Below are 21,150 nucleotides of genomic sequence, written 5' to 3'. Positions count from 1 at the left end.
GCATCTGACGAATCAGTTCACTCTTCTCAGTTTCCCATACACTTTCTTTGGTAGAAAGCTTCTTGTTACAGGTTCTTTTTCGATTGTCGGGGTCGACATCACGATCTGGTCGATTGACTCGGTACGATCGCGTGGTCCAAATCCTCATCCGAGTTACTGTATTCCGACTCTGATGGTTCACGTCGAACTGGTTCCACACGCCTTGGGTTCCTAGTACGACCGCCTTCTGGAAGGCTATCATCATCGAGATCAATGAGTACCTCCTTCCCTGTGTCGGATTGATACAAATACCTCAGCAGCTATAACTCTCGCTCAAGGTTGCTTCTTTACTGTTCCAAAGCCTGTACCGCCTTAACAGACTTTGGATTGGTGAGAACAACATTCTCACCATTTTGTTCTTCTTAAGCATTATTCCTAGGGCCTGCAATAGGAGCAACTGGTCCGTCGGTGCTGGTCACTAGTCCTTGGAAGGGATTATTCGCATCATGGTAACCGACATTCTCCCTCCACCCCTTTCAGGCATCTCGTGCTCTTCTTCTCTGACAGTGACGCTGCGTGTGGTAGCACCACCCTTTGTTTTCTTTGCTCCTACCATCACAATGGTAAGAGTTTTTAAACTAAATCAGTCGTTTGAACGAATGTTTACCTGCTTTCGTCCCCACAGAGGGCGCCACAAGATGTAAGGGAGTTTTTTAGTACCCCCTGATCTTCCTCTGTGCCTTGTGATCCAGAAGCTTTGACTGAGTAGCGAAGGGATGAGATGATTGTGAGTTCAGGGTTGAACCGCCTGGCGGCTCCCTATGTATCTCCTTCTTGATTTAGGAGAATCAAACCTTATTTTGTGTAGTTCCTAAAAGGGAATCCCTCTGTTTCTTATAGGAAAAGTTACGAGAGTCCTCGGTTTAGGGTTGTCCTCACCGTTTGTGAGTTCCCTTCCATCCTCGGACTCTACCTTCCTATTAGAATTCCTCTCCTTATGGAAGTCTGAATCTAGACCATATCTTATGAGAGCCAAGTTTCCTTGTTGATCATAATGTCCCATCGTACATGGGAAGATTATATCTAAAAGGTAACTCTTAAAGATATGCCATCATGATTCCTTCTTTATCATCAAAGATCGCCCTCTTCAGTTTCCTTCTATTCAGGAACTGTCCATTTCAGTTCCTAACGACTTGGAGAACTGTTATGCTTAGAGGCGGCCAGTCACGTGCCTAGCACATGGCTACTAAACATTCGTGCTAAACACGAGATCACTTATTCGCAGAACTAATCTGATGGTCCTCGTCTCGTTCTGGACATCTATAGTCCTAGGTTATTTCCCATACACATGTCATCCATCAATGACGAGAAATCCCCTTTACAGTAGATATAATAGTATGTTTCCTCCTTTCTAAAAAAAAATCGAAAAAGACCAAAAATATTTTTCCGTTTAATATTAAAAAGTCTTGTTTCCTTTTTCTATGATGAATAAAAAGTTTAGGAGTCTCATTATATCAATAGAGTAAGGACTTGTTCTTCTTCGTACTTAGACTAATATACGTATAATAGTTTCTGCATATTTTCATGAATGGCATGCATCAGCATTTGTTTGTATATAACAGTGAGTTTCTGAAGCCAAGGTTAGAACAATTAAGTTCCATATCCTGTGAGAATCTAGCCAAAAGTCTCATCTAAATGATTATTGAGTGATGACACAAAGGATGTCCGGATATAAAGACCACACATCCACTTGCTTGATCACCACGCCATATCCTAAGAGAGAATTTAGACCCTTTTTGGATCGATATAGCCAAATAAACGTTAAAAACCCAAAAAAAATAGTTTTCCTCTAGTTACCCCTCTTGAGCTTTCACCCTTTCTAAAAGCCTTTTTATTCTTCACCAAAAATTCCTAACCCGTTACAACACACAATAAAAAGTTTACCCAGCTGACAAGTTGAGAACTGGATGGATATCAAAAAAAGAGATCGGAGAGAAGACCTTGTACAAAAACAGAACAGTTATTTGCTTCGAAAAGAAAAGAAAAGAAAGACCCATCAAAAACCAAAATTCCCAAAAAAATCAAAGGAGTAAAAAAAAATCGAATCTCCCAAAAGTTCAAAATCAAAAGGAGACAATATCATAAACAAAAAGAAACAAAAGCAAAGTTAGAACTCCAAAATTCAAAATCATATGGAGTCACAAAGCTAAAGAGCTAAAAGAATGTATCACAATTCAGAAGAAAAAGAACAAAACGAGGTTCTTCTTTGGTTACAAGTATCTTGAAGACCCAGTTTCTTGACTTATCAGATTTTGTTTTTCCCTTCCTTTTCTTTCTAAACCATCACCCTTGCCTTGTAACTCCTAATAAAATACCTCTAACTCAATTAGGAATAGGATGGTGTGATACTAAGTGGCAAGCGTGATCAATGGACCCCGATTTCTTTGGACGTCATTTAAGTATGTGAGGAATATAAGTGCCTACTGCACTTGAGAGAACGAACCTTGAGTGAATCTATCAAAGAGTTGTGATTGCAACACACCCCTGTGAGAACCCACCTTAAGGACGCTCTCCAAAAGCCTTGGAAACAACTCTACTTTTGCATTTCATTGCTCATGTTTTGCACATTTGTCTTTAGATGATTAAATTACTGTATATATGTTATTCTAAGTTCAAAAGAGCTTGTCCTTATTCACCGCTAATGAGATGTATGAACTTTTGAGAATAAATAAGGAAACAAGACCCTCTGTACTAAATAGAAAAAAAATTGTGAGTACCTTCACTGGAAAACTCTCACGAGGCTTAAAACTCGTCCACTAGAGAATTCCTACTGGTTTAAGGCCTTGTTGCATATGGTCAATGCAATTGCACTCTGCGAAACGAGATTAATACAACTTATAATAAATCACTCATTTGTGATCTTAGTTTTTTCTCTCATCCTTGCTTGAGGACAAGCAAGATGCTATTTGGGGGTGGTGATCAACTCCCAAATATGCATTTTATTACCCTTATATTGCTGCATTACAGTCTGTCTTACGCTTAATGAAAAGACAACTATAGCTTTTATTGCTTTTTTCAGGTCAAGTAGTATTTCAGACCACTTATCATAAAAGTTGCGTTTTAGCACCGAAAGGTGCTTTAATCACGCTAATTATAAAGACCAAAAGCTGCTATGGAAAAGTGTTAAAAAAGTCAAAGGCAATGGTCAAAGTCAAAGTCAAGGTCAAAGGTCAAAGCCCTCAACTCAGAAGACTAGAGATGGGGGCCTTTATCTCAAAATATGACATTCTCCTAAAACCTACCTTGGTCAAGAAAAAACCAAAAAGAAAAAGCAAAAGTGAAGTGTGAGGTGTGAGGTGTCTAATTTGTAATGGAGAAAGACAAATCTGTAAAAAGCAAAAGTAGGGGTATATAACCCAAAAGTAAGGGAGAGAGAAACCATCCATTGTCATAGGATCCAAACCATTTGGTTTGTTTAATTTCTTGTCTAGTTTTTCAATTCAATTTTTTACTTTATTGTTTGTTTTATTTCCTCTCAATCAAACTTGTTATTTTACTTATTCTTATTTCAATCTTCAATCTTATTTTCCTTTGTTCTTATTTAAAGCTTTAATCTTATCTTGTTGTTCTTATTTCAAGCTTTAATCTATCTTTCTTTCAATGTTTTCAAGTCATTTCAATACCAACAACTCAAGCTTTCAACGTTTTCATTAACTTAGAACCAATCTAATCCATATAAGAGTCTACCTTTCTTCTTCATAACTACCACACTCAAACTCTAAACAATTTAAGATGAACCTCACTTCTAAAACAAACTCTTTTGAAGTTACCACCACTATCTAAAACTTCAATGATCAATGGGCTAGAACAAATGGTTGGAGACTATTTATCGATGGATCATCTGGGAGTAAGGGATGTGGCATTGGGATTATGTTGGTTACACCCGAAAATCAAAGGCTCGAAACAGCAGTAACATTGGGATTCCATGCATCGAACAGTGAGGCTGAGTATGAAGCTTTAATCGCTAGACTCGAGATGGCCAAATCTCTCAAAGTGAAAGAATTATCAATTTTTAGCCACTCAATGCTAGTAGTCAGTCAGATTAATGGAGGATATTCAGCAAAATGTGAAAACATGGTGGATTACTTGAGTTTTATAAAAACTAAGTTGAGAAACTTTAGTAAAATAAGGCTTCAACACCTCAATAGAAATGAAAATAGGCATGCAGATGCCTTGGCGTATGTTACAGCGATGGTAGAAAACATGGAGGGTCGCACTTTGCACATCGGCATCCAACAGAGGTAAAGCATTGATATCGACAAACCAAAGGTTACGGAAATCAACACACTGGGGGCATCATGGATGGAATCATATATACCATACTTATCCGATAGTAAAGTACTTGAGGACAAAAATGAAGCCAAAATGATCCAATCTGGAGTGCAAAGATATGTATTGATTGATAATGAGCTATATCAAAAAAGTCTTGGAGGTCCGCATTTGAAATGTATATCACCTGAGGATGCGCATCTAATCATTGCAGAGCTCCACGAAGGAAAATGTGGAAACGACTCAGCTAGAAGATCATTGGCAAATAAAATAACGAGGCAAGGATATTTTTGACCTCAGATGTGAAGAGATTGTCTTCCTTATGCTAAAAAGTGTATGCAGTGCCAAATACATGGAAAGGTTATACATGTTCCAACTGAGGAGTTGCACTGTGTATCGAATCCATGGCCTTCTGCACTATGGGGCATAGATATTGTCGATCCTCCAGCACCTGGAAGAGGCAAAAGACTATTCATGCTCGCGGTCACAGACTATTTCACCAAGTGGGTAGAAGCCATAGCATTACAACACATAAAAGAGCAAGATTTGATAAATTTTCTTTTTGAAAGAGTAATATGTCAATACGGGTTACCGTATGCCATTATATTGGATAATGGGCCACAGTTCGAGGGAGGAAAAGGAAAAACCTTTTTGGAATCATACAATGTAAAACATTTCACATCTATGTGATATTATGCTCAAGGTAACGGGCAAGCAGAAGCAACAAATAAAACCATTATAGATAATATCAAGAAAAAACTAGAGGACAAGAAAGGTCTTTGGGTGGACAAATTAAACAGCGTTCTATGGGCTTATAGAACAACACCTTGAATTGCCACGAGTGAATCCCTTTTTACATTAGCTTATGGCATGGAGGCATTAACTCCATCAGAAACAGTAGTATCGACATCCAGAACCAAAGTCGTAATGTATGGCCAAAATACTGAATTAATGGCACCAGAAGTCATCAATCTCGGGAAAACAAGAGATCAAGCAATATTAAGGCTCGACACATACTATCGGCAGCTCAGAAAAGCTTTCAACAAGAAAGTGAGAGAAAGACATTTTCAGGAAGGTGATTTGGTCTTGAAAATGGTCACTCAAGCAACTAAAGAGAAAGGGGCTGACAAACTAGCAACAAGTTGGGATGGGCCTTACATCATTCACAAAGTGGGAATCAATGGAGCTTATTACTTCAAATTGGCTGAAGGTGTAATATTACCAAAGCCTAAAAATGTAAGCAATTTGAAAGCATTTTATCAATAAAGAATATTATAATATGATGTAATTTCGAAGCTATGCATTCAATAAAGATAATGATATTTCCAAATGCAATACCTATACAAATATCACAAATCCTCGTATTTCTAGAATTATATGTTGATAACAGGTCAAACGAAAAATCCTGGTGATCTGTAGATCCTCATCTCGATACCACGTCAAAGAAAAAACTCTGGTGATCTGTAGATCCTCATTTCGAGTTCGGGTAAAAAAATCCAATTCTTGGCAGCAATGTCGAGTTCGGGTCAAAAAATCCAGTTCTTAGCAGCAATGTCAAGTTCGGGTCAAAAAATCCAGTTCTTGGCAGCAATGTCGAGTTCGGGTCAAAAAATCAAATTCTTGACAGCAATGTCGAGTTCAGGTCAAAAAATCATGGTATTGGCAAAAATGTCGATATCAGGTCAAGATCGTGATGAAAATCCTGGTATTGGTAGAAATATCGATATCAGGTCAAGATCGTGATGAAAATCCTGGTATTGGCAGAAATAGTGATATCAGGTCAAAAGCGTGATAATACCAAGATCAAGTCAAGAATCATCTTGAGCTATAATCAAATAAGCTCAAAGAAAATCCTGGTATCTGTGGTGACGTATGCTCGATACCATGTCAAAGAACAAAGGGGAAAAACACCCAAGGTATGTAACACAAAGGATACTATCTTGGAAGGGAATAGTGTCGAAATAGTATTTTGTTTTCTAAATTATTACAAATGCCATTTGATAATATTTGTAAATAGAGTAGCATCGGAATTTTAGTTTTTTTTTTTTGTTATTGCAATGTGCAAAAATTAAATAGTTTAAGCATAAATAATATGATAATATTTCATGTAAAAATAGAGCTGCTTTATTCTTCAACTTTTCAAAAGTAAACAGAGCATTAGGAAAATAAAGAACATAATGAGAGCATCAATCTTCATCCTTATCATCTTCATCTTCATCTTCATCCTCATCATCGGCCTTTCTTCATCTTCATCTGCCTCGTCATCACCTTTTTCATAACAGTAAGGGTCTCGAAGTCATTCATCATCTTCTTCCTTGTCTATTTCTTTTTATGTTTCTTCTTCTTCTTCTTTTGTTTCTTCTTCTTCTTCTTTTTTTTCTTGTTTGTTTGCTTCTTCGTTTGAATACTCACTGGTAGGGCAATCTGACTAGTGAGACCATTCGGGGATAGCCATGAAAGCAACTAAAGAGATGAAGAAGTATGTGAGAAGAGACATTTTTTTAAGAAGTTTTTTGTTTATAAAACACGGGTTACTTTCATATAGTTTGAGGATGGTTTTTATAGAAGTAAAAAAATTATAAAAATGAGAAAAGTTAATGGTGATCAGCAAGAAAACGAGGAAAATTAATGGTGATTAGCAAGAAAAAATGAGGAAAGTTAATGGTGATTAGCAAGAAAATGAGGAAACTTATAGGAATTAGTTGAAAAATTAATTCTTGGTTTTCTGTGCGCGGGAAGGTTTAAGAGTGTTAGTTCATTGAATGAGAAAGTATTAAAAGTTAGTGGACTATTGATTTAATTCATGTTGGTTTTTTGAGCCAGTTTTCTCTGATTTTAATGTATGGTAATGAGAGTTTTTAAGTTGAATGCAGGTGCCGACTAGCAAAGTCGGTAAAACCTTTGGGTGATAACATCAAAGAGTTACTGATCTCATTTAAAAACAGGCTTGCCAACCCAAAAAAAACAAAAAATAAAAAATAAAAAAAAAAATAAGTTGAATAGATATGACAAGTTTCATTACCAAAGTTCTCTTCAAGTGCAAGGCTACTAATTCGAAGCCTGGTATCGGTAGTGCTTTTGACTTGATACCAGGTCAAAGAAAAAATCATGATGATATGTAGATCCTTATCTCGATACCAGGTCAAAAAGTATGGTTCAAAGACAACGATATCTATAGAGTTATATCGATATCCAAGATATGTTACCAATTGATACTATAATTGGAGTGGTATCTAAAGTCTAAATTTCTTTTCAAAATTTTACAAAGTATCAATCGATACTGCTTTTAATTAGAGTAGTATCGAAAGTCTAAATTTCTTTTCAAATTTTACAAAGTATCAATTGATACTGTTTTCAATTGGAGTGGTATCGAAAGTCTAAATTTCTTTTCAAAATTTTACAACGTATCAATTGATACTGCTTTTAATTGGAGTGGTATCGAAAGTCTAAATTTCTTTTCAAAATTTAACAAAGTATCAATTGATACTGCTTTTAATTGGAGTGGTATCAAAAGTCTAAATTTCTTTTCAAAATTTTACAAAGTATCAATTGACACTGCTTTTAATTGGAGTGGTATCGAAAGTCTAAATTTCTTTTCAAAATTTTACAAAGTATCAATTGATATTGCTTTTAATTGGAGTGGTATCGAAAGTCTAAATATCTTTTCAAAATTTTATTAAGTATCAATTGATACTGCTTTTAATTGGAGTGGTATCGAAAGTCTAAATTTCAGTGTCAAAGGCTACTAACAGATATATTATAAATATAAACAAACCAAAAGGAGCAAAATAGATTTATTTCATATGTTGAAGGAAGTTTAAAGAGAATAAGGCATAATAGATAAGTCTTTGTATCAATATTACATTCTGGAACAAATCATGGAGAAAATATTAGAGCTGGGATGAATCTTTGGTCTAGTTTAGATCATTGGATCTGGCTTCAAGAATTGTATCGAGATCGAAGCGCATATCGACTCCCTCCAAACAGCTAGGTGGAAGAATTAAGGAATCAGGGTTGAAAGGTGGGGTAATCGTGATATTGGCGGGATTAATTGTCTCCTCGTCATCATCAGTAGTTTCTTTATCAGTCTCGGTAGCCTCGGTATCAGCCTCGACAGCTTTCTTGTCAATATTAATGGCAACTTTAGAAGGAATATCATTCTTATCATCATAATTAAGGTGATACTGATCAATAACATCTGGAGGAAGATATTGCTTGAAGCTTTTCATGGTAGAGACACAATAATTCATATTTTCATCAGCTTCAGCCAGTTCGGCATCGACCTGGGTTATTTGGGCTACGAGCTCAGTTTTCTCTTTCTCAAAATTAATTCTTTCTTTCTCAAGTTTTACTTCCATCTCTGCACAAGAGCGGTTCAGTCCATCAATCAATAGGGTATTATCATCAACAAATTTCTTCAGATCAGCAATAACAGTTTTTCAAGCTGTTTCGGAAAAGCCCTGTTTTGTGGTGGTGAGAGCATGGTTTCTTTTTTCCTCTTTAAAAGAGTGTTAGAGTTGTTCGTTGTCTTTCTTCAATTTGTCATTTTCTTCCCTGAAACGGCGGAAGGAAGTCATATCGTTCTCAAACTGACTGACAACAACAACTTTAGCCTGAAATTAAGAATGCAGTAGATGGATGCATTATAAATAATGGTCAAACAGTTATAAGAGCAAGGCAAAAGGTATATACGAACTTTTTCGAGAGAAGAACACAGAATTTGAAATCGTTCAGAGATTGGAATTTCAGCCATCGCTGATCGATCTCGAGGAAGAATTTTGTTCACAATGAGAGCCTCTCCGAGTCCAGGTGTTGGAGGATCAGAAAATAAAGAAGAATATTTTAGAACCCTCTTATTAGGGCGGATGATAAAATCGGGAACAAAAACTTCAGCTGAAGAAGAGGAAGCATGAACAATTGATGGAGCAGTGGCAGCAACAGTGGCTGGAACAACTGAAGATTTAGATGGCACAGAAGCAAGTGTAGTAGAGATGGTAGTTTTTACAGTCTTGCATTGGATACCTCCGCAGTATGCAACACTTCTGTGGTACAAGGTTGTTTTTTTTTCTTTTGATGACGGTGAATATCGGTATGCTTTTCTTTAGAAGGAGTAGGAGCCTTGGAAGCCTAGGAGGAACTATCTCCTGTTGATTTTTTCGAGGTTAGAAACTTGCTAGTTGGTTTATCTTGGCCACGAGGGATGCGAGATGCCATATCTGTGTACAATAAGCAGTGGTGATCAAACACATCTTGCAAAAGGGGATAATTATAGAAGTCTAGAACTTCTTATTTGATTTTGGGGAAAATATCTTCAGTCATAATAAAGCCATTAATTATATAATCAAAATAGCATAGAGGAGTGTTATCAGGTAATTCAGAAGAATCAAAAGTTTTTCTAAATCTTTTTTCATAAGAACAAGACCGTAATGAACATGGAGCAACTTGGGAAGGTACAACAGTTTGGGGAGGTGAAAGATCTTGAACTCTAAGCACATTACTCTTTAGGGTATATAAAGGAGCAACATAATTGTCGACATCTTGTAAGACGACATTCGAGAGTGGATTTCCTTATTTATCAGCACCAGTTCTAGCAGTTATTTCTTCATCAGTGCCTTTCATAAGCTCCATTACTCTAGTAGACTCTCCACAACCTCTCGAAGTGGCAGGTCTTAGTATTGAAACAATGGCACAAGTGTAAGCTAATCAGATAAAAGGTCCGAGATGGAATGTCAAAAACTTTTTAGAGATGGTGTCATAGTTAACGTACCTCCAAGATTAAACACACGATGCACCAAGGAAGGAACGACGATAGATGCGGATGACTCCCATTGACCAGATGTGATGAGAGGATAGAGTGGCCATCTAAAGTCACTATCTCGGTTCACTCTTATGATGCCCTGTCGGTTACTCCATTTCTTGGTATAAAAATAGCCACTAGGCTCAGCTGGACCGTTTTTAGGTTTTTCAATACGTTCGATAAAGGTATAATGGGTTTGAATATTGACAATCTGGATTTTTTAGGATCTCTGCATATCGGGTTCAAGATGCACATTATAGTAGTTACAAATGTACATCAATCTCCAAAAATTGCTCGTGCCTTGGCCAGGGGAGATGTTCAAATGGTTCAGTACCTCTCGATCGAGGTCAGTCAAGGCACTACACCAGAAATGGCCGAAAACGACGGTTAAAGCCGTCCTAAATTGGGATTTACGACGGAATATGTTGTCTCACAGATTGTCACAAATTGCCCTGTCGTTAATATTAACGACGGTTCTGGACGTCTTAACGTGAATTAGAAATACGACGGGGTAAAGACTGTTATTGCCGTCGTCTATTTTGCGACTTTAACAACCGTCGTAAATCACTTTTTAATTTTGGCAGTTAATTTTCAAACTTGAGACCCTAAATTGCGTCGCAAATTGTGTCTTAGTTTTAGCTTTAGGACATTCTTTTCATCGCATTTGCAAATTGGGAAAATCAATTATGGAGAGTCCGGACACCTTTGTTGTTCCCTTTTTGTAGTTATTTTATTGAAATAATTTTTTTCCCTATAGAATCTAGTTTTTCCCGAATACAAACTAAATTAAGCACATGATCACCATTTGAGCGACATAAATGGTAACATACTAAAATATTGCATAAAAAAAAATTGATAAATAATACATTGATATTTTCCAAAGTTTACAAGTTTTTGAGCTTTATAAGTTTAACATCAAGTTTTTTAACAATGTACGGACATAGTATGCTATACTTTGCATGAAAGTGAGTCTTGATGATTCCTTGTGGTCTCTGCAAGACTGCAAAACACGTAGATGCAATCATATTATTATCTACATAAACTCTAAGCATCATTAGTTGAAACATCTGTTTGCATAAAAAGAATACCAAGTCAAAACAGTGCAAAGTACCATACCACCTTAATTGTCTATGTCATTTCTACAAAGGGTAATCAAGTATCTACAGTTTAAGGAAGTCTAGCTTCACAAGGAATCATTGACAACATATGCAAGTGAAAAAATAAAGAACGGGTTTAGTGTGGAGTTATAAGCATCATTTAAAGTGCCCCCCATATATGTACTCGGACACTCGTTTTAGTAATGGATAAAAAAGAATAAGGAAAAAAAAAACACCATAAAATTCATCCGAATTCCAAGTGACATGGTACTTAGCCACCAATAATCATGTCCACTCATGAAAATACTATGCGTTCTGTAAGCATTACAACTACAACAAGAAACCAATGAGTACACTGAGAAATAATACACCAAAGTGGCCCAAGGTATTGTGTACCAACAATGTTACTAAAGAAATTGTGAAATCAAATTAGTCTTTGTTTTTTTACCAAAAAAAAAGGTAAGTTTTTGTCTAGGCTTAGGTACTGTCCTCTTGCATTCATTAATGGTTTATGCGATAAACATCCAAAAACACGATACAAAAACAAGTAAAAACAGAATAAAAGGCACTATTGGAACTAATTCAGAGAGAATATTACCTGCTGGTGCAGTTAGCTTTGCGAAAGTATAACCTTTATGACCCATGCAAGTAGGAACTATGAGCCTGCTGAGGAAAAGTAGAATGAAAAGCAATTTATAAATTAAGCCTTTTGCCTTTTGTAGAACAGAAAAAGAACTTACCGTTTGGAACTCTGGATACTAAAGTTACGTGAATGAAGCATTGCAAGCTACACAAATTAAATAAGCAAGTCTAACTAATCATACTCTTCCTAAAAACCTAAAAGCACAATAGAAAGATAGGTAAAAAACTAACTGAAAGGACAATAACTAGAAGGTTACTTAGTAAGCATGCATATCATGTCATACACGTGCAGGAATTCATAGCAGGCGCACCTCATCATGAACGGAACTAGGTGAGCCAGTGAGGTGGTTCTCTTAGAGAAAAATCGCTTCTCTTTGCCATTAAAGCAGCATATATAAAATCTATCAGATCTGTAATTAAGGTCTCATGACCTGCAAGGCACAAAAAATTGCGACAGTATAGTTTGAGAAATAGGAAAGGAATCGGCTATATAACTAAACTAGTTAATATCAAAACTTGGTAAAGTGACAATAAATACTTTAAATGTATTCAGACCTTTCTACTACGATATTACTAGGATATTCATGCCTTCATTGTCTCACCTGTTTACTAAAGGAAGTTCCAATGAGATAAATATAAAACCTTCAACCACCTATCTTCGATAAAACCACGCCAGTTCATGTTGACTAGTACTTAATGAGCTTAAGAATTAAATCCAAAGATGTTTAACGTACACAATTGTTGGAACCTCATACTCGCATTCTTTTGCTATCCACCAATTACAATAGCATTTTTAAGTATGGCCACTCATGTCAATTAAAGAATCCCATCGGCAATTAAGAACTTAAGAACCATGATTAAAATAATAATAATCTAGTCATAATCAACTACAAATGAACACACTTGTTGTATAAAATAGTATGTATCTAAACATAATTGTTGCGAGAAGTCAACACGAAAATTAAGAAGTTTTTTGCCAGTTCTAGTTTCTATTGCATGTCTCTGCCAAAGGGGGTTTTGGAGACAACCAGCACAAAGGACTGCTAAACAAAGGAACCAAAAAGCACTAAAGTGAATCGTAGTTAAAACAAGCAAGATAAATTACATACCAGCACATGCAATCCGAGTTGAGCAAAAATATAATATAAAACCCATGAATCTACCTTGTCGATTCTCCGCCGATTTAAGAACTCCAAACTAGAGAGAAAAAAAATTACTATAGTGAACGGATGAAATAAAAGCATTCCATTTTGTGCATGACAAAACCAACACCACCAACGATCGATGAACAAGCACATAAAATAGCGACTTAATATCTTAGAGGAGAGTGCCTTAAATACTTAATATGGGTGTATATCGGGACATATGAAATCACACTTTTCACCCTAAAACTATAGTGAGCGGATGAAAGCGTTTACCTTACATTCGCAAGAAAACGTTTAAGTCTAAATTGACTAGCCTTGACAAAAAAAATATTGAAATCTGATGAGTCAAGGACTAATATGATATGACCTTTATATCAATACCCATAGTTCTCTTTGTAATTATGAGGCATGTCCTGATCAATGTCCATATTGTAATAAGGAGAGATGAAATGCCACCATATTATTAAGGTTGGACAGCACTATTACATATAAACTTTAAAAATGATAAACAATAAACAAGTAGAGCTAGTACACATATGGCAAAATTAATCCAAAGCACCAATTATGTACACTAAGAAATCAATATTATCAATCAACCATAGAAACTAAGTGAACATGCACAATCTTAATTAAAATTTAAGTCAAACTTTTTGTACATAGAAATCACAGGTGGTGAGAAAAGAACCTTGAGTTGTTCTCTAACAAGGTACTCATACTTATAAATAGAGGGGATATCTAATAACATGGGGATCAAAGGATTGCAAAAAAATCAAACTAAAATGCTTCCTTTTGTGTATATCAAGCTCAACAATAGCAAGACTAACTTGAATATGGAGAAATTCCGTACCTTGTAGTCTGCAAACAAACCCTAAAGTTTGGAATCCTCTTGCAAAATCCTAAAACAGAAATTTTGAAAGAAATTAATGAATAACCAAGAGATAAATAAGTAATTCCCCACTATATACACAACAGATGGTATGCTTGGAGAAGACGATTAATGTCCCATGGTAATTAATGTCATGTCAAGTATCATCACCTCACCTTCACCTTCGAGAGAAAAAGAAGAGTGAACAGCTGGGAAAAATTGATGAAGGCAATGAAGCCTTAAATATGCCTGCAAAAGGAAAAATGACACGAGATGAATAACCCTCACAATGAAAAAAAAAATTGTACTTCCAAATTCCTATCTTCATCACCTTTCATTTTTTTTTGGTGAGTCGCCTAGCCTTTCATGACGTTTAGAAAGTAGAACAAGCAACCTTGAGAGTCTTCTAAAGACTGAACGAGCAGCCCAAGCAGAGGCAAACAAGAATGTGTACTAGTGTCACACAAATGGATTCAATCCACAAATCCGATCCTTACCTGGGGTAGCAATGTAGAGTGGTAATGCCTCGGCCAAATCTTCGCCCTCCCATTCTTCTTATTAAGTAGAAGAAGCATTATCCCACATAATTTCTATTTGGTAACCTACATGACACCACAATAGGATGTGAACAGGTGAGACCCCCAAATGAAATGAAACAAGAAACAATATCATATTTGCCGTTGTATCACTTAGACTTAATTATATGAACACATTATATATGTTAGTATAGTTTAAAGATCAACGAATTGTAGCAAATGTTAAAATAATTAGACCAACATTCATGCATGCCTTGTATAATCTCTAATCTTTAATTTTGGGGATAGAAGACACATATATAGATCTAAAAGACTTCATGAACTTAAATGCTATAAAATGAAATTCTACAGAGAAGGATAACCATGAATTAAATGATTAAAGACACTAGCCTATTGAATCACTCACACACAATTTCCTATTAAATAGATAACAACTTGTATACTATCGTACTCTTGGCCGGAGAGGTTTGTTGACAGATCGAAGTCATGTGAGTGGAGGGCGACATGGGGTGGAATGACAAACGAAAATAAGCCAGTCCTCGGAACTTATTTGTTGTTGTTCATACGGAACAAAAACATATTAACAACTCAACTTTATCCGGACTTCACTTAGAAGCGGAACTTCCATCAACATTTGCGGGACGGGACATCTCAATTGCTTTAGCTATACTATGAGCAATTGCTTGAGATTCCATAACATAGCAAGTATCTACACCAATACCTCCTATGTATACACCAACAACATCCCCATCACTCTTCCTAAAGACTGCCCCCAACCCGAGTTCCCTGGATTTCCATGAGAGGATCCATCTCAGTATTGGCTTTGATTACTCCTGCAGGTGGAGCATTCCAAGAGTAGCACTCTATGATCTTAGGGGCTCTTCCGAAGTTTTATTCAAGTCCGAAGCATGAAGGGTAGCAAGATCCTATGTAGAGTTGTCCATAGTGGTGTCCACTAACTGAAAAACTCTATGCACTGACTTTCTAACCTGTATACAGAAGAAGGAGAAACTTGTCGTTCCACCATCATAGAGAATTTTCTTCCTGTTCTTCGAAATAGCTACTAAGCTTGAGACTGCAGCAGCTTTCCAAAGGTCTTGAATGAGAGCGGCTCCATCTTTCTTCCTTCTAATTGGTAAGAAAGAAAAAACAGAAAAAATGACTCCTTGGCCCAGAAAAGGCTTTTGTTTCTACTGCACAATGGTGTCAAAAAGTTGTATCTGATGGAGCCTACTTGCCCAATGCCATAAGTCCTAAAGGCTCTATCCAAAGGCAATGGCAAAGATCCTCCAGTTAATATCTGTAAATAGTCTTACCCTTGCGCTTATAGGTCATTTAGTTCAACTCGAGTTTCTGCGCGTTGAATAGGTGGTAGGCTGGAAACGGCACTACGGGTCGAGGTCTCTAGGTCGAAGGATATCATGGCGGGTATTCAAGTTTTGCGAAAAGCAGCTCTAATAGGAAGAAGTACCATCCGAAAACCCATACTTCGGGGATTGACTTGAGTCATTAAAGAAATAGTGTTTACGGTGGCACCCAGCCTTAACTTAAATAAAAAGGGTTTATTGTTGGGTTGGCGGGTATCTTGTGGATCTCCACAATCTTTCGCGATCCTTTACTTGGCGAACGGTTGAGCAAGAGGAGAAGGAACAAATGACCGATAAGGAGAGAGAGGACGAAGTGCTTGGGTGAGAGAGCTTCGGGGAATAGATTGATCGGTTATGTTATGGAAGGGACGGTGGCAACAAGTTTCACTAAAGTACCCCTCCTTGATTGATGAGATGCATAGGTCGTAGGTTGGGTGCAAGATTTCACCATTTCTTCGGACGAGCATAAGGTGGAATGCAAAATGAGACTATGAAATAAATAAAAATCTAAGGTAGTATAGCTAACGACTATGCCTTTATGGTACCGGCTTACCTTATCGCTTTGGTTGAACTACCTCCTGGCTTTGCTCCCGATCTCTTGTCGTCTCATTGCTTAACACATGTCGCTTGCCTTGCCCGTGAACTCCAAATTTTGTTTTAGCTTCCCACTTTATATGATATTGCTTTTTAATAGTAACTACCATGTATTGGTGGGACTGACTTCGGTTAAAGCGCTTTCGACAACATTGTAGCCCTATCTATCCACCTCTCTAGCCAAAATAAGGGCTTTCAAGCCAAGCCCGGATGCGATTTCCCCTTCTTTCCTCCCCGTAGCATATCGAATCTGAATAAGATCAAAGAGCGAAGTTAGAAGATACTATTTTGACTGAAAAAATAAACCACTTATTAACATTCTTACCACTTCCTCGCGATGCTCTTCAATGGGACAAGTGCCATCGTCATTCGTATGTAAAGCAACATACAAGAGTGTTCTAGTAACAAGAGTGTTAGGATTCTTTTCTTTTTGAAATATCAGAAGAAACAATCTATGTTACATACACAATATGACCACCCAACCAAATTGGAAAAAGCTCACTCCACTTGCTAAAACACCGCACACACCTAGCACCAACCCACACACATACACATAAATAGGATAAAATAACATTGCAACACGCGCACACACCCATCAATAATGTTTAAGAGAAGTGTTGATGAGAAAGTTAAACATTCAATCAATATATAGAAAAGAACAAAGAAAGTTAACAGTCCATCAATATATTGTTCTTCTTCAAGGACACTGCTAAGTGTTAAGGTCAGGACCACTAGTCAAGAGTTCCAACAATGAGAAAATTAAGGTCCTAATGGTAGCAACCCATTCGACATATATATTATGTATATCTAAAGAATTTCTGGGTGCAAACAAAAAAAATGGGAACAATCCCATCAACGTTTTTTTTTATCACCCCAAGTGCCACTCATATAGTCAATATGTGTTTAACCTCTTACTCTAACAACCCCACTTAACAAAATCAAATAAATTGATAGGACTGTAATGTTCCAGAAAATACAGAAACATTAACCACAAGAATCACAAAAAGAAAGCTTTTTTAGCAAATAATAAAATCAAATTTTGATAAATGAAATTTTTTTATAAAACAAAACTAATTTACGACTGAAAAGTGAACAACATTAACAAGTGAACAACAATAACAACAATATTTGTCACCAATAACAACTAAGATCTAGCAACTCCAACAATCAACACTAAGTAATTCAATATCAATCAGATTAATCTAACTGAAAACCCAAAAATAGATCGTACTCATTAATGAAAAGTAAACCCAAAAATAGATGAGTACTTCATACTCATCAATGAAAAATCGAAATTACAAAACCCCATGATAGATTCAGCAAACCCCATTGAATCCACAATAATAATAAAACCAGAAGAATGAAAAAAGGGAAAAAATTTACCTCGATTTGGAGAAGGAACTTTGATTTGAGTGAACTCTGGCAAAAGAAATTTACCCATTTCAGTTTAACAAACAAATATCGGACGAAAAAACTCAAACTTGAAGCTTTATAGCATTGACTAAGTATTATAGTTTTGGGGGGAGGGAGGGAGAGAGAGCTTACAATTTCACAGTAGATCTTGACTCAGTAACAAAACTTACGGCTTGTTAGAACTTAGAAGTCACCTTTTTTTTTATCTCTTCTATTTCCACTAGGATTTCTAACTGGGTATAATGAGCGCGAGAATGAAGAAGTGAAAAACTACCTCGCGACGAGTTCTTGAAAATTCCAGCACTACTGCTACCGTCGTGGATGCACTACACTAAAGCTCGTCCTATATTTTACCTTATGCCAATATACGACGGGCTTAGGCCATATAGGACGGTTCTTGCAGTCCTAAATTAAAGACGGTCAACACAGTCCTAACAAGGTGTCGTTATTAACCAATTCTAGTGTAGTGAGGGGAGTTGCAAACCAGCAGCTAGTTGCCCAACAGTGATGATGATTGACTAGGCATCACCACTTTGGCATTTGGTCCTTTTTCTACATCCAGCATAGTGTCGAAGAGTGACAATATCTGGTATCTGGTATGTAGCTCTAACTACTTCTAAGTTGGGTCTTTTTGGGAAGTGAGGATTCAAACCACCACTGCATATGCTGTTATCCTCCATAATTTCATGATCCAATTCTGAAGTCACAGTCTCGAAAGGGTGGCATGCTAGGCCATCAACAAGATACGTTGGGTGCCATGCTGATTCATCGATATCAGTCATTTGTGTTGTCGAGGCTGAGGAAGAAGAACTAGTTCTATCTTCAGACTAGATACCTTTACTTGACATATCGGTATCACTAGAAACAATAAATTTTTTATTAGAATTATATCATTCATCGATACTACTATTGCTATACACAGTACAATTGTATATTATATTATTTATTACACACATGTCGAAATTTCGAGGTGGTAGTGACAGTGTTCGAAGTGGTGGGCATTGTATCAAGAGCATATGTTCTAGACGTCGAAGCCAGGATCGTTTCGAGATGGTTCGCCTAAAGTTAACACAAGCTTTTGTCCTAGCCATACTGAAAAGGATAAAGGCATATGTTTTCAATGTTATCATAGCATCAAAAATTTCAAAAGGCTCAAGTTTTAACCCTAAACCTAACCCTAACCCTAACCCTAACCGTAGAAGTTTTTTATTAGTTTAAAAAGAAAAGGAACAGACGCGATATTAAGGATAAACAGATAAAAGGAAAAGCGATTATGATAGCAAATGAGCATATTAAAGTTTTATTCTAACTAACCTGTCAAGTTTGCAGAAAAATCTGGTGAAGAGGACAGCGAGTAATTCCAAATCGAAGCTTTTCAGGTTTGTTAATTGTGGTGGAGTTTGGATGTTTCGAGTTTTTTACAAATAAGTAAAGAGAGAGAAAGTGAAGGCGAGTTTTTATATTTGATATTTTGATGTGACTTTTCTTTTCCAACAATAACTGCTTGATAATTTGAATTTTGAATTTTGAATTTGAGTATTTCAGATCGAATTTTTGGTTTTTCCCGGTTGTTTCTTGAAACATTCAAATTTTCAAGATCAAAATTTGAAAATTTCGAGAGGGGGCGATGTCGTGGGCAAATATCGTCAACTCGAATATCGTAAATAACTCGAGATATCCACATGATTGTCGATATATTACGAATAAGTTCATGTGTTACAGGAACAAGCAGGAATAAGAAAGAAGAAGAATGGGAATGGACACGCATCAGGATAGGATTGGACTTCACTATAATTGAAAGACTATATAAAGCAATGATCAGGAGAAAGAAGATCCATTCGATTGATTCCAGAAAAACTAGCTTGTAAAACCAGAGCAATAGAGAGAGAGTTTGAGCAACTTTGTAACCGCCATTACTGATTAATCCAAAAGCTTAAATTTTACTTCTTCTTGATCCTCAATTTAGTCCAAACCTATTCAATTCATAACTGGTCTTAGAAGAAGAACTTGATCACTACAAAAGCGACTTCTAATTGGTAGATAATTGAATGACCTGCATTAATAAATCAATCTATATCCTCAATAGCCATAGTCCCAAATTTGGAGTCTAATCAACCAAATCAATTCTCTTATTAATTGGAGGTGACTCTAAATGGTATCCGCTTCCAAATCCATTCAAGCCAAAATGTCAAAGTTGTCGACCTTCAGCTGACTTTCTGCTAGTATTGGTAGCTGATAATACTAAATTTTGTCTCAAAACAACTTATGCCTGATTTCTTTTGGTGGTTCTTCCACTTGTATGTATAGCCTTGTAAAATGCATATTGAAACTGCGGTAGAAAAATCAGTCATGTGAAGACTGATAAAGACTTGAAGTCCTCATATAAACTCTTCGAATTTCCAAGGTTCATGAGTATGGTACTCCCAACAAGCTATGTTCATCAAGGAAATCTATATAAATTATTAAAAGATTTTGAACATATATAGGCAGCAAGTTTGTTTGTTTGTTTTTTTATTTTTTTTAGGGTGAAGGCCACACTAGTTACATTGAAGGACCCGAAGGCTTACATTGCTCGGAGGGAACCTAGCCCAAAAGCTCTCGCCAATGCGCCATTTTGAGTAGACCCAACCGTGTCCATAAAGACTTGCTTTCGCTTCTCTGTCCACCCATCAAGAAATCCCAGCCGATGCGCCATTTTAAGTAGACCCAATGGTGTCCATGAAGGGACCCATCAAGAAATCCCAGCCAATGTGCCATTTTGAGTAAACCCAACCGTGTCCATGAAGACTTGCTTTCGCTCCTCGGTCCACCCATCATAGTAGCACCTTATCTCTAGCCCAAAGGATCATCTTGCCTAAAAGTCTATCACATAATTACACAAGAAAGAAATCCCCTGCAACCTCTCCCATGAAAAGAGGGGTACACAACCAATTAAGCTAGGCAGCAAGTTGGTAACGCATATGCACTTGTTAGTTACATGTAACAGAAACTAAGATTGATAGACTGTACTGAAACTTGATGGCAACGGTTTCAATCTAGCTTCATTATAAACAATAATACCTAGGATCCAATAAGACATAATGGTAACATGAAAGCATCCAAATATGTAATGTAACGTACGCTAAAAAATAATTAGAAATGGTATCTCTTAGGTGGTCGCCATTTAGTTGAATGTAATGGGATTTGTAATGACTTGGTCTGGTAATTAAAAGAGTTGAGTCATGCTAATTTATGTGACTGAAATGGTTAGTGAATCAGACAAATCAATTATCACTGATAGAGTTGACAACTCTTACTAGAATAAAATATCTTCGAAGGCAATGATCTGAAGCCCCTAGTTGGGTTCTTCTTGCGATATGACTCTCTTTGAAATGACCAGAAAAAAT

At 36.6% G+C, this 21,150-nt stretch overlaps 1 protein-coding gene and 1 long non-coding RNA gene across 8 annotated transcripts; both read right to left on the bottom strand.

Moving 5' to 3' along the window:
• Positions 1–11,447: 11,447 nt before the first annotated feature.
• LOC147516752 (uncharacterized) lies at positions 11,448–15,767 on the bottom strand. Of its 7 annotated transcripts, none has more exons than XM_086594620.1 (6): positions 15,380–15,767; positions 14,352–14,456; positions 14,026–14,103; positions 13,837–13,885; positions 12,156–12,275; positions 11,448–11,868 (listed from the first exon to the last, which is right to left on the bottom strand). In XM_086594620.1, the coding sequence occupies exons 2-5, from the start codon at positions 14,427–14,429 to the stop codon at positions 12,172–12,174; spliced, it is 309 nt and encodes a 102-aa protein (XP_086450746.1). In that variant the 5' UTR covers positions 14,430–14,456; positions 15,380–15,767; the 3' UTR covers positions 11,448–11,868; positions 12,156–12,171. The 7 variants fall into 7 exon arrangements, 2 of the variants coding, with proteins under 2 accessions (XP_086450746.1, XP_086450745.1); XM_086594619.1 differs by having other exon boundaries at positions 11,448–11,865; XR_015213733.1 differs by having other exon boundaries at positions 11,455–11,865; positions 14,186–14,456.
• Positions 15,768–16,610: 843 nt separating this feature from the next.
• LOC147516751 (uncharacterized) lies at positions 16,611–18,099 on the bottom strand. The gene is made up of 3 exons (XR_015213736.1): positions 17,897–18,099; positions 17,735–17,770; positions 16,611–16,749 (listed from the first exon to the last, which is right to left on the bottom strand). It is a non-coding gene; the product is annotated as an uncharacterized LOC147516751 (long non-coding RNA).
• Between the last annotated feature and the right edge of the window lie 3,051 nt (positions 18,100–21,150).

This window comes from Coptis chinensis, chromosome 2 (genome assembly GCF_015680905.1).
Source record: "Coptis chinensis isolate HL-2020 chromosome 2, ASM1568090v1, whole genome shotgun sequence".
Taxonomy (NCBI): domain Eukaryota; kingdom Viridiplantae; phylum Streptophyta; class Magnoliopsida; order Ranunculales; family Ranunculaceae; genus Coptis; species Coptis chinensis.
Note: the sequence above shows the minus strand (reverse complement) of the source record. Positions and strands in the feature narration are given on the sequence as shown.

Excerpts from the sequence above, each read along its gene's own strand:
- LOC147516752 (XM_086594620.1), bottom strand. The coding sequence starts at position 14,429 with ATGCTTCTTCTACTTAATAAGAAGAATGGGAGGGCGAAGATTTGGCCG. Across the intron at positions 14,104-14,351 it reads ACTCTACATTGCTACCCCAG|GCATATTTAAGGCTTCATTG; the intron begins GTAAGGATCGGA and ends TTCCTTTTGCAG. Across the intron at positions 12,276-13,836 it reads GTTTGTTTGCAGACTACAAG|GTCATGAGACCTTAATTACA; the intron begins GTACGGAATTTC and ends TGTGCCTTGCAG.